A 17,034-nucleotide genomic window follows, 5' to 3' on the forward strand; every position below is an offset into this window, starting at 1 on the left:
CAACTGCTATTATCTTGTTCGAAAGAAAACTCGGTAATAAATCCATCCAAATGACACCCATGTGGCACGAAGCAATCCAGTCCTGGCGTCTTTTAAACTAAAGTTGACACTCAAAATTGACATGTGTTTATGTCACATGTGTGTCACTTATCAGAGTCCTAAATCCAAACATTTCGCCCGGTGACTGAATAAGAAGTTTGGTAATTATGCATGTCGAGTCGGGCACTCACCATTTCCGCGTACCCCGGTTGGAACCCGAATCCGCATCCGCTAGCAGAGCGGAAATGGGTTAGAGCTGAACCCGGAAGGGAAGCGGGACAGCTGGCCGCAAAACCCCCTCCCCTGTTCCTCGCTAATCCCCATTTCCCACAAACCCCCCGTCCCCTCGCTGCGCAAGCGCAACCCAACCACTCCGCCTCCTCCCAGGGCGAGAAGCTTCCAGGAGCAGCTAGGGTTTCCCGTACCGGTCGATGGCCGTCGCCGACGCGGTGCTGCCCTCGCCGCCGCCCCCGCCCCCGCCGGCGCGGGCCGTCGTCGTGCGCTTCGCCCTTGCCCTGATGCTGGCGCTCGGGCTCGTCCTCTGCGTCGCGGCGGGAGCCCTCGCCTGCCTGGGCTTCGCCTCTGCGTGGGACGCCTCCGCGGCCTCGGCTGCCAAGGTCGTGGCGCGCCGCGCCTGGGGCGAGGCCTCCGCTCCTTTCCTCTTCCTCCAGGCGCTCACGTACGGGGCCCTGAAGGTCTGCGTCTACAACTTTCTTGTGTTGCTCGCGCTTACCGTCCTGCAGCAGTTCGTGGCCTACGTGATTGCAGTTGTATCTGGATCCACTTCAGGATTCAAGAAGGTATCGTGCAAATTAACTCCCTGTGACCTTTATTCCGGTCGAATTGCAGCACTACATAGGCCAGGGTTATCATTATGTTCTAATTAAGTTGCCATATATATTGTGGTCTAATTAATTTCGTAGTTCAGGCCGTCCTGATGCCGAGTAGTAGTAGTAGTAGTAGTTTTTCCATGTGTGTTCATCACTTCATTTGCATCCTACCATTTCCGAACCATTCCATATATACTAATGTTCATCCGTTTGGTTTTGTTAGAATTGCTGCCCTCCTCAGAGCGCCTTCGGAGCAATGAGGCCGGAGTCGGTTGCACGCTTCTTTAGGCTTCTGCGCCCCATTGTGCTTGGATTTGTTGCATATGTGGCCTTCATCCTGCTAGCGGTCGCTGGTTTTCTGGTAGCAATGATGTCGCCACATGTGGAGGGATCGATGTCTCAGGGAGAAATGGTTGGTTCGGTGATCATGGATGTGGGGATATTTGGTTCGCACGCGACAGCTTGCTTTGTTATGATGCCAGCTCTCGTTCTTAGTCTCTGGAGGGAGTACCAGGCAAACAGGAAAGCACCATCGCAGTTCTGTTGAGGTATATATATATATTTACCTCCCCCTTTGCTTTGCCCCCCTGTATCTGTGTGTCATATGATCTTTCTCCATTATAATCTGCATATTTTGTGTAGCCTCTTAATATCATGGAAACAGTCAGTGTTGTTAGTTCGCCATCATTTATCTTATCTTAGTGACTACTGGTGTTGATATTTGTTAAGATGGAGCATTGTTCTATATATAACCAATGATGATTTTGCTATTTCCCCTGGTCATTGCATATTAGCATTCATGATGAAATTGGGATTGACATCGATCTTAAATTGTGCAAGGTGCCAACTAATGCAGTTGTACATTTCTAATATATGCCTTTCTTATGAAGTGAAGATCATAAAAATGATCGATTCTGTGTATTAGAAAAAAAAAAGAATATTAACTGTTTACGCTCCATGGTCCCCTGCGACCGTTGTATCTTTGCAGCGAGTGAGATTGTAACATTGTTTGAGAAGTCCTGTCATTGGTAATTTCCCCATTGAAACCAATGGGAGGACCCAACGTTTTCAAGTTTTGGCTATGGCTTACGAGTCTACTCTTCTTAGCTGCATTTGGCAATTGTGACTGCCATGTTTCGTGACTGGTAAAAAGAAGTAAACTGTTTGATCATGTAAATAAATAACATGACGGTAAAGTGGCACACCTCTAGTTCTTTTAACAATTATCAACTTTTATGTGGCGTTATGCCCAATACATTTTGGTAGTATTGCCATTGTGGCTTTGTCCACTGTTCTGTGTCACAGTTTAATGCTTTTATGCTGTAGTAAAAAAAAGTAAACTGTTTGATTATGTAAATAAATAACATGACAGTAAATGGACGCACATCTAGTAGACTAGTACTCTAAGGTGGTGCTATGGCACTACATTTTGGCAGACGTGCCTTTCAGAAAAGTTAATTTCTGGCCTTGCAAGTTCATATCATCAGTTGTGTGTTTGTTAGCACTACGAATTGAAAGGACGAGAAAGATTCAAATTCTGTAATATCTCACAAGATAGAAGTTACTTCATTGCTGGAAAATGAGTGGCATTGCCTTTAGATTTATACTACTTGAAACTATACTGTTTGATGCTTGGATGATTAATTACTTAATGTTCTTATATGTGGTAATCTGATCAAGTATTGGGTTGGATTATTGGCAGACGAAGCTAAGAAGAGAAGGTGTCCCGACAATTTTGCAAGGAGCTACAGTACCCATTCTGCTGATGGTTGTGAGTGATCCCAACGGATACAAGTTTTCAGGTGAAAAAGAGTCTTTGCAGACTTGCTTGTTTCTACTAGCATATCCTAATCGTCATTGGCCATGAAAACTTTTGTAGTCATGCTTATTTCCGCCGTTACTAGATTGTAATCGTCAATAGCCATGAGTTTGTTGGGTCATTATGGGCGTGTCGACGATATCCGAATACTCCTCCACGCACGACTCGCTTACAAGTTTGCACTAGAGCATTGGTGGATATATGATGGTGCAATTCGTTCATGATCCCATTGTAATACCCTGTTTGAAGAAAATGGTTCCATGAGATGTTAATCTGGTGATGAATTGGTATCACTGCGGTCGGTTTTGGGTTCGTATATGTTGTACTTGTATGTTTGGTAGCGTTTCGCAATTGGGTTATGTATGTTCGGATATATATCCTCGTGATTAGTTAAGGGGTGGTTATCTATGGTACTCCTGTTTCCTGTCTACACATGCATAATTGCATATACGCATTAGCTGAGTACTTGGCGTGTATATGGATGTGGGTGGGCGGTGGCGTAACGATCACCAAAGGTTTGAGAGGACACTTCATGGAACAGCCGGAATATGTGGCTATCAAAGCAAAGCTAGATACTCCTCTCAATGCATCCAGTAGGCTGAGTACGTACAGGGCCAGTGACAGCGAACTTGTCTGTGGAAACCTTTCGTAGATGGGAGGCAAAGAAAAGGAAAATAACCCGCCAGGTGCAGTCATGCATGCGGCCGGGGAAGCGAAGCGTACTGCCATGTGCTCCGCCGTTGAGATCGGTGAAGAGTTTCGGGGTTGCGGCTCTCCAGTGCCGCGGATCACCTTCACCGCCAGGAGAGGGACGCCATGGCTGTACCCCGAGCTGACGGGAGGGGCTCTCTCTCGCTCGCACCGAGCGCGAGCGTCCGTCCCCTTGCCCGAAGCGACGAGTTACTGGGCCGGCATTTGTTAGTTATAGTTAGTTCGTTTTTCCTTTTATTTTCTAAATTTTAATTTATATTTATAAATATACATAATACAAACATTTGTTCACACAACTTTTATAAAATGTTGAGAGCATTCAAAAACAGATTCGTAACATTTAAATATGTTGATGCATTTGTAAAATTGATCATGAAATTTCAAAAAAAAAATCACGTGTTCCAGAAATATTTTCATCACATTTATGAAAAATTACAATGTTAAAAAAACTTCATGTAGTTTTAAAAAAATATTTCGTACCACTAACTTTTTTGTGACATATAAAAAATGTTCACGCGTTCCAAGAATATGTTCATGGCATTTACTTATTTATTTATTTTGAGGGCAATTTTTTGTTTAATTTGTAAAAAAACTCATGTAGTTTAGAAAAAATGTTTCATAACATTAAAAAACGAATTCAATGTGTATTTGAAAATATTTAAATTTTATTTCCTTTTGAAATAAATTTATTTCGAAATTGTTCGTCATAAATTTAAGAAATGTTCAACCTGTATCCAAAAATATTACACGTATGTAAGAAAAATGTACACCATCTATTTAAAAATAATAATGAAAAAACCGATAAGAAAAACACAAAAAAGATGCACTTAAGCTTCTAAAACCGGACTGAGGGGTCCATAGAAGTTTCTCAAAACAGCTCTTGTCAGCTGCAATACTGGGCCGACCCACTAATCTCACAGCAGAGGTAATTCCGAAGGATCTCTCGATACGACAAGGTATAGCCGTGGCATGAGCTGATGGTGGCGGAATGGTTTTGAACCAGCTAGCACTTGGTGTGTTCGGCTAACGAGGCCTAGGCCCATGTGTGGCACCCAGTGTACCACACAAGCAACATGTGCCTAGGGCTACACCAATTGCTTAATGATGTCTGATGAGTGGATGTTGTGCATACTTTTTAGACTATATTTTAGTGCCAAAACCCCTCATATCATATCCATCTAGCACTTATTCATCTTCTCATTGCATAGTTTCCAATGTTTACTTGTTTTACGAAGTTCGTTGCAAATCTTTTAGTTTTTATTTATTTTTTAGTTTTATTTGTTATATGGTCTTTGTAGGTGTATTGGCATGTTCATGGACTTGGCACATAAAAAAACAAGTTGGGGGACAAACCAGAGAAGTTCCAGGCACAAGCTTACGCATGTCAGAAGGTAAAACATAACATTTTTCCAAAGTGCTCCAAATCTGGATATAATACCATAGGTGCATCGACATTGTTCGTACGATTCTAACGAGCTCAAGAACGTCAAATTCCGAATTTGTATGAGGAAATGGTGACCGTTTTACTGGAGGAGCCCTGCGCCTAATAAGGTACACCAAACTACCACTGGTCATGTACCAGGTCCACACAAGCACGAAAATTACCTTTCCAGACCAGATTCTTCGTGGATTTCGTCCCCGTTTGTTCCTATGACTTTCTTGGCCTTTAAGGGATGTTTTGGGAGCAAATTAGGCTCATCTAGGGCCCTTGAATTAAGGTGGAAGATATACATCAACTCACGAGACCCAACGAGGTCTCCTATATAAAGACCTCCAACCCTAGCCGTTGGGGATGATCATCCATATTCCACCACAAGCCAATGCAACCGTCGGAAGGCTCTCCCCTCTCATCTAGAGGGATGCCTCTCTCTCCATCGCCACCACCATGAGGCCACACAAGAGGGGAAGAAGGACGCGCCGCCACCACCACCAGGCATCGGCCATAGGCCGTGTGCGCCGATAGTCATCTCCATCTTCTTCCTCGCACTTGTAATTTGCAAGATTGAACATGTTGATGACGTCAATGAAGCATTCCTCCTTGTGTCTATATTCATCTATGTTTGAGTGATTGATTCAGTTCTAGCTTGAGGTATGATCTAGTACGCAATATTAGTCTGTGTGGCATCATCTAGTATTTACTCTATTCGTGTTGCACATAATGCTATGTTGGGATACATCCTTTCAGGCTGGCCATAGTGGGGTAACATAACCGGTATCATGCACTTGGGACTCGTAAACATGCTTATGTGACAGACAATTAAAGAAGAGATAGATGATTATAGTAACATAGGCGCATGGGTCCTCCAGTAAAACCTTATCGTAATGAATATTACGCTACTATGTGTCATGCATGATAATAAATGAGACCACCTATGATACTAGTGTATGATACTACATCTTTGATGCATAGTATCATACACTAGTATCGTATGCATGATACTAGTATATGATACTCCCCACTACGACCAGCCTCATATGATCTTGTGAGGACTTGCACATACATGGAGTAGATAGATGGGTTATGTGATCCTTTGGTCCGTTGTGTATTATTGACACCTTCGTGTGATATTTGTTGTGAGGTTATGTCTAGTACACCGAAGTGTGGCAGCCCGTGGATAAAAACCATATGAGATTGTTTAATCGTGTAAGGAATATCGTTTGTAATATTTATATAGTACTCCCTCATTCCCAAAATATAAGGCGAGCTTCACTTTGCACGGTATTTGATGCATGACTTTGACAATTAATATATACCGAAACACATGAAATATGAAAATTGAACATGTATCAACAGTATCATCGTATTTGTCTCGCAAAATAATTTTATTTCATATGTCTTTATAATAATTTTATAGGCATACAGTAAGTGAAAAATCACAATCAAAGTTGTGCGATGAAAACAAAAAAAGTCAATGTGCATCCTATATTTTGGAAGGAGGGAGTATGTTGCTGTCACTTAGTCGCCCCTAGTACTAGTGAGGCCGAAAGCATAGACACCGCCTTTCGCTCTATTCAATCATACGTTTACAAACCCATTTTTATCCTGTGTTATAGTTTAGGCCTTCTTTGGTTCATAGGGTAAGAATATCATAGGAATAGAAAAATCATAGGAAATGAGGTGGCATGCATCTCACTTCCTATAGGAAAAGAGATGTCACTTGATTCATAGGATAGGATTTTTTTTCATTGAGTCTAGGCTAATATTTTTTTCCCTTTGAAATGTGAAGGATTGATTCCTATTCTATATAGGAATAGGAATCCATTCCTACAAACCAAAGGGCTCCATAGAAATTTTTCCTACAAAAATCCTATCCTTTAAAAATCCTACAAGATTCCTCCAAACCAAAGGAGGCCTTAGTTTATTTGACATCCTAGTTTGTAGTATCGTCACCCGCAAAAAAACCCATTTATTATTGTTTTCTTGGCAACCATAAAATAGACTATTTCCAGACTTCTAAATCAGTTTTTTTATTTTTAAAACCAAAATAAATAATAGCCCAGCACCCGCCGGTCAGTGACACGCGTGATGGCCGCCGGCGAGGAGCGGCACGAGATGGCGTGAAAAAGGATGGCGATGCTGGCGCGGGCGTGGCGCAAGGCGGCGACAGGTGGTGGTGCGGGCGGCGACAGGTGGTGGTGTGGGCGGCGGCACGTCGGTAACGGTGTGACGACGTTCCGGCGTGGCGGTGCGACAGTGTTCCGGCGTGATAGCGGCGACGTTTCAGTGAGGTTCCGGTGGGCTGCGTGTTGAAATTTCAGACAGTTTCTTACCTGCCATAATTATATAATCTTTCCGTAAATCTGAGGGAAGAAAGATCCTAGTTTACATGACCCTCTAAAGTTATGGATGGTTTACGGAACCGTTGAAGAGTTTTTTCTTTGCCCCGACTTCCCATAAAAGGCAGTGTTTTTACGGAGAGGAGAGCTGTTGGAGTTGCTCTTAATCTTGTTATTCTTAAGGTTTTCCTCCAAGTTGTAAGATTAAACTAATTAATTGTAAGATTTTAAAATCCATTTGTTTTGTCAATTTGTCGCAAATCCAATGTGCAAAGGGGATAAAAGCAAATAAATAGAGCATTTTCATATCAACAGGACACCAATGGCCGTTCTAGAGAGGGGCCGAACGCCAGTACGACCACGCCCGGTCATACCATGCATAATTGGGCTGCTTCCCGAAATCAAGGGTAGAAACTTTCGTGAAGGGACCCCCGGCCATTCTCTGGTGCATGACGACACCCGTAGGGTTGAATATATTTAAGGGGGAGAGAACACACCGAAAAGGAGGTACGCCGAGACACACTGGATGGCAATGGGTACCCATTACCCATGTTCCTGGTGGGTAAAAATTCTATAGGGTAAGGGTATGACACAGAAAGTTATCCATGGGTATATAAATAGAGAATTCCCAAACTCATAGGGTAGAGCGGGTACATGTATGGAATCGTATAACTCATACCTGTATACCCATGTACCCATATAAAATCTTACAAGTATAACGAAGTTACCCCTACACTTCGCCATGAGTTTGTGAACTTAAAATGTATGATTATGTGTTGATGCTTATTAATGTGGTGTTATTTTGATATGTTATTGTGTATAAGAAAATGACGTTGTTTATTAGAATGTGTTGTTATTTATGAGTGCGCTTGTTTATAAGTATATGCTCCTTTTTATGGTTTGTTGTTGTGTGTAAATTATGATTATATGTTGTTTTTATGGTGCTGCTCAATTTGATTCTTTGCAAACATGGGTATTTTATCCGCGGGTACCCATTTACCTTGGCGAGCGATGGGTATGAAAATATTGTACCGTTGATTTGTATGGGTAACATTAAAGGAATGAATAAGGGTATGAGGCGGCTCCACACGTATCCAAACTCGAGTGCCATACACACAAGGTCGAGATGCATTCGTCGTCAACTCCTTCCACAGCGGCCACCACTATAGCCGCTCCACCGATTAGATCTGTTGAACGTGCACGTGCATGTCCCATGCACGAGGGTGTCCTTTTGTGATTATGTGTATCAATTCTAATCTTATCGGCCACGTTCTAATCTTCCTTTCTTGTAGCACAATTATAGGACTAGATATGGACGAGGTGGCCGCATCTTGTAACGCTATATATTGCAGTAGCTAGTTGGCCTGCAATCAGATCACGTATTGCAAAACAAACAACCACAAGATCGAAACATTATTTTTACTCATGATGCATAGTGGCAGACAGTGTGAAAATTGCTTTTGGAGGACGAGCTCTGCGGAGGCCTCCATTTGCAAAATTCAAACTTTATCAAAATTCATATTTTTACGTTTCGAAAAGTTTTGAAAAAAATACAGATATACATAGAGGCATAATTTACATGTGTGTAAATTTTCAGTATGAAATACGTTGAAATGAGGGATATGCAAAAAAAAAACAAATTTGAGGCTGTTCAGCAGATGATACTATTCATCCTCAAAATCCATGAATTTACTTTTTTTGTAGGGTCGCATTTCAAGGTATTTCATCCTGAATTTTTACGCACATATACATTTCATCCTTGCATATTTTTTTCAGATTTTTTTGAAATCAGAAAATTTGAATTTTGAATTCTTTAAAAATTGCGGGCTCCATAGAGCCCGGTCACCAAAACGCTGCACTCCACCGAGTGCACCATGACATTCTTTTTACGGATCCATGACATAGTTTCACCTGCTACCTTGCGGCTCCGCTAGAAACGACTCAGCGCTCCCACTAAAAAAATGGTAGCCCCCCCCCCCCCCGCACCCTGCGCCTGTTGCTGGTGGCGGCCCCCGCCGCCCCGTCGGTTGCGCCGGCCCCCGCCGCCCCGTCGGTTGCGCCGGCCCCCGCCACCTTGCGGCTGCTGGGGAGGCGCGGGCGGCAGCGGGAAGTAGCCGGCGGGCGTGGGCGGACGGGGCGCGACCGGAGGAGCAGGGCCACCGCCAGTGGTGCCGGCGGCAAGGGCGTGTGCTAGACCCGCTGCTTCAGCTTCATCATCCGGCGCTCCTCAAGTTTGAGGTACGCGACGACACACTGGAAAGTGGGCTGCGGCAGCAGGGTGAGGTTGGACGTCGCGTTGCCGAAGTCCTCGTTAAGGCCGGCGATGAGGGTGCTTGGCATGAGGTCGTCAGAGACCTTGGCACCGATGTCGTGAAGCTCATCGGCGAGCATCTTGAGCCTCATGCAGTACTCGTCGATGGTGGAGTTGTCCTGGTGACAGCCAAAGAACTCCTGCTGCAAGAAAACAAGGCGCTGAAGTTTGTTGTCGGTGAAGAGCACTTTGATCTTGGCCCACATGCCACAGGCGTCGTCGTCCTCGGCGACAACCGTGTGGAAGATGTCCTTCGAGACCGTCTGGTAGAACCATCAGATGATCGTGACCTCAATGGTGGACCACTCCGGATCGCCACGCATGTACGTACCTGCTATCCACGGAACCATCGATATGCTGGGTGAGGTATCGCAGGAGATGAGGTTGAAGTAGGTCTTTCCAGCGTAGTATGACGTGCTGGAGATGTCGAGGCGGATAGGGACCCGGGCCTCGATGTTGAGGTCACGGATGGCGGCGGCGGAGGGCTCGGGGCCGGCGAAGGGGTTCGATGAGCGGGTTGTGGAGGAGCCCGGGGAAGACATGGCGGCGCGGCTAGGGTTTTTTTTGTGGGGAGAGGAGTTGGAGGACAACAGCGACAGGGGGTGCGGCGACTGTGGAGGGGGGCTGCTGGGAGGAGGGGGCAGCGGCGTCGGGTGGCACAGCTGTTGGGGAACGTAGTAATTTCAAAAATTTCCTACGCACACGCAAGATCATGGTGATGTATCGCAACGAGAGGGGAGAGTGTGATCTACGTACCCTTGTAGACCGACAGCGGAAGCGTTAGCACAACGCGGTTGATGTAGTCGTACGTCTTCACGGCCCGACCGATCAAGCACCGAAACTACGGCACCTCCGAGTTCTAGCACACGTTCAGCTCGATGACGATCCCCGGACTCCGATCCAGCAAAGTGTCGGGGAAGAGTTCCGTCAGCACGACGGCGTGGTGACGATCTTCATGTACTACCGTCGCAGGGCTTCGCCTAAGCACCGCTACAATATTATCAAGGATTATGGTGGAAGGGGGCACCACACACGGCTAAGAATATGATCACGTGGATCAACTTGTGTGTCTATGGGGTGCCCCCTGCCCCCGTATATAAAGGAGCAAGGGGGAGGAGGCCGGCCCTAGGAGGGGCGCGCCAGGGACTAGGATTCCTACTCCTAGTTGGAGTAGGTTTCCTCCTTTCCTAGTCCAACTAGAAGAAGGGGGGAAATGGGGGAAGAGGGGAAGGAAGGGAGAGAGGGGCCGCGCCCAAACCCCTTGTCCAATTCGGACTGGGCTTGGGAGGGGCGCGCGCCACCTCCTGGTCCTTTCCACTAAGGCCCATTAAGGCCCATTGCTTCTTCCTCGTATTCCCGTAACTTCCCGGTACCTCCGAAAATACCCGAATCACTCGGAACCTTTCCGATGTCCGAATATAGTCGTCCAATATATCGATTTTTATGTCTCGACCATTTCGAGACTCCTCGTCATGTCCCCGATCTCATCCGGGACTCCGAACTCCTTCGGTACATCAAAACTCATAAATTCATAATATAACTGTCATCGAAACCTTAAGCGTGCGGACCCTACGGGTTCGAGAAAAATGTAGACATGACCGAGACACGTCTCCGGTCAATAACCAATAGCCGAACCTGGATGCTCATATTGGCTCCCACATATTCTACGAAGATCTTTATCGGTCAGACCGCATAACAACATACGTTGTTCCCTTTGTCATCGGTATGTTACTTGCCCGAGATTCAATCGTCGGTATCTCAATACCTAGTTCAATCTCGTCACCGGCAAGTCTCTTTACTTGTTTCGTAATACATCATCTCACAACTAACTCATTAGTTGCAATGCTTGCAAGGCTTATGTGATGTGCTTTACCGAGAGGGCCCAGAGATACCTCTCCGACAATCGGAGTGACAAATCCTAATCTTGAAATACGCCAACCCAAGATGTACCTTTGGAGACACCTGTAGAGCTCCTTTATAATCACCCAGTTATGTTGTGACGTTTGGTAGCACACAAAGTGTTCCTCCGGCAAACGGGAGTTGCATAATCTCATAGTCATAGGAACATGTATAAGTCATGAAGAAAGCAATAGCAACATACTAAACGATCGAGTGCTAAGCTAACGGAATGGGTCAAGTCAATCACATCATTCTTCTAATGATGTGATCCCGTTAATCAAATAACAACTCTTTTGTTCATGGTTAGGAAACATAACCATCTTCGATTAACGAGCTAGTCAAGTAGATGCATACTAGTGACACTCTGTTTGTCTATGTATTCACACATGTATTATGTTTCCGGTTAATACAATTCTAGGATGAATAATAAATATTTATCATGATATAAGGAAATAAATAATAACTTTATTATTGCCTCTAGGGCATATTTCCTTCAGTCTCCCACTTGCACTAGAGTCAATAATCTAGTTCACATCTCCATGTGATTCAACACTAATAGTTCACATCACCATGTGATTAACACCCATAGTTCACATTGTCATGTGACCTATACCCAAAGGGTTTACTAGATTCAATAATCTAATTCACATTGCTATGTGATTAACACCCAAAGAGTACTAAGGTGTGATCATGTTTTGCCTGTGAGAGAAGTTTAATCAACGGGTCTGCCATATTCAGATCCGTAAGTATTTTGCAATTTTCTATGTCTACAATGCTTTGCACGGAGATACTTTAGCTAATTTCTCCCACTTTCAATATGTATCCGGATGAAGACTAAGAGTCATCCGGATCAGTGCCAAAACTTGTATCGACGTAACCCTTTTACGGCGAACCTTTTGTCACCTCCATAATCGAGAAACATATCCTTATTCCACTAAGGATAATTTTTGACCGCTGTCCAGTGATCTACTCCTAGATCACTATTGTACTCCCTTGCCAAAATTAGTGTAGGGTATATAATAGGTCTGGTACACAGAATGGCATACTTTATAGAACCTATGGCCAAGGCATAGGGAATGATTTTCATTCTCATTCTATTTTCTGCCGTGGTCGGGCTTTGAGTCTTACTCAATTTCACACCTTGTAACACAGGCAAGAATTCTTTCTTTGACTGTTCCATTTTGAACTACTTCAAAATCTTGTCAAGGTATGTACTCATTGAAAAAAAACTTATCAAGCGTCTTGATCTATCTCTATAGATCTTGATGCTCAATATATAAGCAGCTTCACCGAGGTTTTCTTTGACAAAATCCTTTCAAACACTCCTTTATGCTTTGCAGAATAATTCTACATTATTTCCGATCAACAATATGTCATACACATATACTTATCAGAAATGTTGTAGTGCTCCCACTCACTTTCTTGTAAATACAGGCTTCACCGCAAGTCTGTATAAAACTATATGCTTTGATCAACTTATCAAAGCGTATATTCCAACTCCGAGATGCTTGCACCAGTCCATAGATGGATCGCTGGAGCTTGCATATTTTGTTAGCACCTTTAGGATTGACAAAACCTTCTGGTTGCATCATATACAACTCTTCTTTAAATCCATTAAGGAATGTAGTTTTGTTTATCCATTTGCCAGATTTCATAAAAATGCGGCAATTGCTAACATGATCTGGACAGACTTAAGCATCGCTACGAGTGAGAAAATTTCATCGTAGTCAACACCTTGAACTTTGTCAAAAACCTTTTTCGACAAGTCTAGTTTTGTAGATAGTAACACTACTATCAGCGTCCGTCTTCCTCTTGAAGATCCATTTATTTTCTATGGCTTGCCGATCATCGGGCAAATCCATCAAAGTCCATACTTTATTCTCATACATGGATCATATCTCAGATTTCATGGCCTCAAACCATTTCGCGGAATCTGGGCTCATCATCGCTTCCTCATAGTTCGCAAGTTCGTCATGGTCTAGTAACATGACTTCCAGAACAGGATTACCGTACCACTCTGGTGCGGATCTCACTCTGGTTTACCTACGAGATTCGGTAGTAACTTGATCTGAAGTTTACATGATCATCATCATTAGCTTCCTCACTAATTGGTGTAGTAGTCACAAGAACAGATTTCTGTGATGAACTACTTTCCAATAAGGGAGAAGGTACAATTACCTTATCAAGTTTTCTACTTTCCTCCCACTCACTTCTTTCAAGAGAAACTCCTTCTCTAGAAAGGATCCATTCTTAGCAACGAATGTCTTGCCTTCGGATCTGTGATAGAAGATGTACCCAACAGTCTCCTTTGGGTATCCTATGAAGACATATTTCTCCGATATGGGTTTGAGCTTATCAGGATGAAACTTTTTCACATAAGCATCACAACCCCAAACTTTAAGAAACGACAACTTCGGTTTCTTGCCAAACCATAGTTCAGATTGTGTCGTCTCAACTGACTTAGATGGTGCCCCTTTTTAACGTGAATGCATCTGTCTCTAATGCGTGATCCCAAAACGATATTGGTAAATCGGTAAGAAACATCATAGATCGTACTATATCCAATAAAGTACGGTTATGACGTTCGGACACACCATTATATTGTGGTGTTCCAGGTGGCATGAGTTTGTGAAACTATTCCACATTGTTTTAATTGAAGACCAAACTCGTAACTCAAATATTTGTCTCTACGATCAGATCGTAGAAACTTTATTTTCTTGTCACGATGATTTTCCACTTCACTCTGAAATACTTTGAACTTTTCAAACTTATGTTTCATCAAGTAGATATACTCATATCTGCTTAAATCATCTGTGAAGGTCAGAAAATAATAATACTTGTCGCGAGCTTTAATATTTATCGGACCACATACATCGGTATGTATGATTTCCAACAAATCTGTTGCTCGCTCCATTGTTCCGGAGAACGGAGTCTTTAGTCATCTTGCCCATAAGGCATGGTTCGCAAGCACCAAGTGATTCATAATCAAGTGATTCCAAAATCCTATCAGCATGGAGTTTCTTCATGCGCTTTACACCAATATGACCTAAACGGCAGTGCCACAAATAAGTTGCACTATCATTATTAACTTTGCATCTTTTGGCTTCAATATTATGAATATGTGTAACACTACGATCGAGATCCAACGAACTATTTTCATTGGGTGTATGACCATCAAAGGTTTTATTCATGTAAACAGAACAACAATTATTCTCTGACTTTAATGAATAACCATATTGCAATAAACATGATCAAATCATATTCATGCTCAACGCAAACACCAAATAACACTTATTTAGTTTCAACACTAATCCCGAAAGTATAGGGAGTGTGCGATGATGATCATATCAATCTTGGAACCACTTCCAACACACATCGTCACCTCACCCTTTACTAGTTTCTGTTTATTCTGCAACTCCCATTTTGAGTTACTACTCTTAGCAACTAAACCAGTATCAAATGCCGAGGGGTTGCTATAAACACTAGTAGAGTACACATCAATAACATGTATATCCAATATACCTTTGTTTACCTTGCCATCTTCTTATCCGCCAAATACTTGGGGCAGTTCCACTTCCAGTGACCAGTCCCTTTGCAGTAGAAGCACTTAGTCTCAGGCTTAGGATCAGACTTGGGTTTCTTTACTTAAGCAGCAACTTGCTTGCCGTTCTTCTTGAAGTTCCCCTTCTTCCCTTTGCCCTTTTCTTGAAACTAGTGGTCTTGTCAACCATCAACACTTGATGTTTTCTTGATTTCTACCTTCGTTGATTTCAGCATCACGAAGAGCTTGGGAGTTGTTTCCGTTATCCCTTGCATATTATAGTTCATCACGAAGTTCTACTAACTTGGTGATGGTGACTAGAGAATTCTGTCAATCACTATCTTATCTGGAAGATTAACTCCCACTTGATTCAAGCGATTGTAGTACCCAGACAATCTGAGCACATGCTCACTAGTTGAGCGATTCTCCTTCATCTTTTAGCTATAGAACTTGTTGGAGACTTCATATCTCTCAACTCGGGTATTTGCTTGAAATATTAACTTCAACTCCTGGAACATCTCATATGGTTCATGACGTTCAAAACGTCTTTGAAGTCCCGATTCTAAGCCATTAAGCATGGTGCACTAAACTATCAAGTAGTCATCATATTGAGCTAGCCAAACGTTCATAACGTCTGCATCTGCTCCTGCAATAGGTCTGTCACCTAGTGGTGCATCAAGGACATAATTCTTCTGTGCAGCAATGAGGATAAACCTCAAATCACGGATCCAATCCGCATCATTGCTACTAACATCTTTCAACACAATTTTCTCTAGGAACATATCAAAATAAACACAGGGAAGCAACAACACGAGCTATTGATCTACAACATAATTTGCAAAATACTACCAGGACTAAGTTCATGATAAATTTAAGTTCAATTAATCATATTACTTAAGAACTCCCACTTAGATAGACATCCCTCTAGTCCTCTAAGTGATCACGTGATCCAAATCAACTAAACCATGTCCGATCATCACGTGAGATGGAGCAGTTTCATTAGTGAACATCACTATGTTGATCATATCTACTATATGATTCACGCTCGACCTTTCGGTCTCCGTGTTCCGTGGCCATATCTGTATATGCTTGGCTCGTCAAGTATAACCTGAGTATTCCGCGTGTGCAACTGTTTTGCACCCGTTGTATTTGAACGTAGAGCCTATCACACCCGATCATCACGTGGTGTCTCAGCACGAAGAACTTTCGCAACGGTGCATACTCAGGGAGAACACTTCTTGATAATTAGTGAGAGATCATCTTATAATGCTACCGTCAATCAAAGCAAGATAAGATGCATAAAAGATAAACATCACATGCAATCAATATAAGTGATATGATATGGCCATCATCATCTTGTGCTTGTGATCTCCATCTTCGAAGCACCGTTGTGATCACCATCGTCACCGGCGCGACACCTTGATCTCCATCGTAGCATCATTGTCGTCTCGCCAATCTTATGCTTCCACGACTATCGCTACCGCTTAGTGAGAAAGTAAAGCATAACAGCGCGATTGCATTGCATACAATAAAGCGACAACCATATGGCTCCTGTCAGTTGCCGATAACTCGGTTACAAAACATGATCATCTCATACAATAAAATTTAGCATCATGTCTTGACCATATCACATCACAACATGCCCTGCAAAAACAAGTTAGACGTCCTCTACTTTGTTGTTGCAAGTTTTACGTGGCTGCTACGGGCTTAAGCAAGAACAAATCTTACCTGCGCATCAAAACCACAACGATAGTTTGTCAAGTTGGTGCTGTTTTAACCTTCGCAAGGACCGGGCGTAACCACACTCGGTTCAACTAAAGTTGGAGAAACTGTCACCCGCTAGCCACCTTTGTGCAAAGCACGTCGGGAGAACCGGTCTCGCGTAAGCGTACGCGTAATGTCGGTCCGGGCCGCTTCGTCCAACAATACCGCCGAACCAAAGTATGACATGCTGATAAGCAGTATGACTTATATCGCCCACAACTCGCTTGTGTTCTACTCGTGCATATAATATCAACACATAAAACCTAGGCTCGGATGCCACTGTTGGGGAACGTAGTAATTTCAAAAATTTCCTACGCAGACGCAAGATCATGGTGATGTATCG

At 43.3% G+C, this 17,034-nt stretch overlaps 1 protein-coding gene across 1 annotated transcript; it reads left to right on the forward strand.

Annotated features, from left to right (window-relative positions):
• Positions 1 to 382: 382 nt before the first annotated feature.
• LOC119359012 lies at positions 383 to 3,004 on the forward strand. The gene is made up of 3 exons (XM_037625371.1): positions 383 to 839; positions 1,093 to 1,417; positions 2,572 to 3,004. The coding sequence occupies exons 1-2, from the start codon at positions 471 to 473 to the stop codon at positions 1,414 to 1,416; spliced, it is 693 nt and encodes a 230-aa protein (XP_037481268.1). The 5' UTR covers positions 383 to 470; the 3' UTR covers position 1,417; positions 2,572 to 3,004.
• The last annotated feature ends 14,030 nt before the right edge of the window (positions 3,005 to 17,034 follow it).

The sequence above is a fragment of the Triticum dicoccoides genome, chromosome 2A, assembly GCF_002162155.2.
Source record: "Triticum dicoccoides isolate Atlit2015 ecotype Zavitan chromosome 2A, WEW_v2.0, whole genome shotgun sequence".
Lineage (NCBI taxonomy): Eukaryota > Viridiplantae > Streptophyta > Magnoliopsida > Poales > Poaceae > Triticum > Triticum dicoccoides.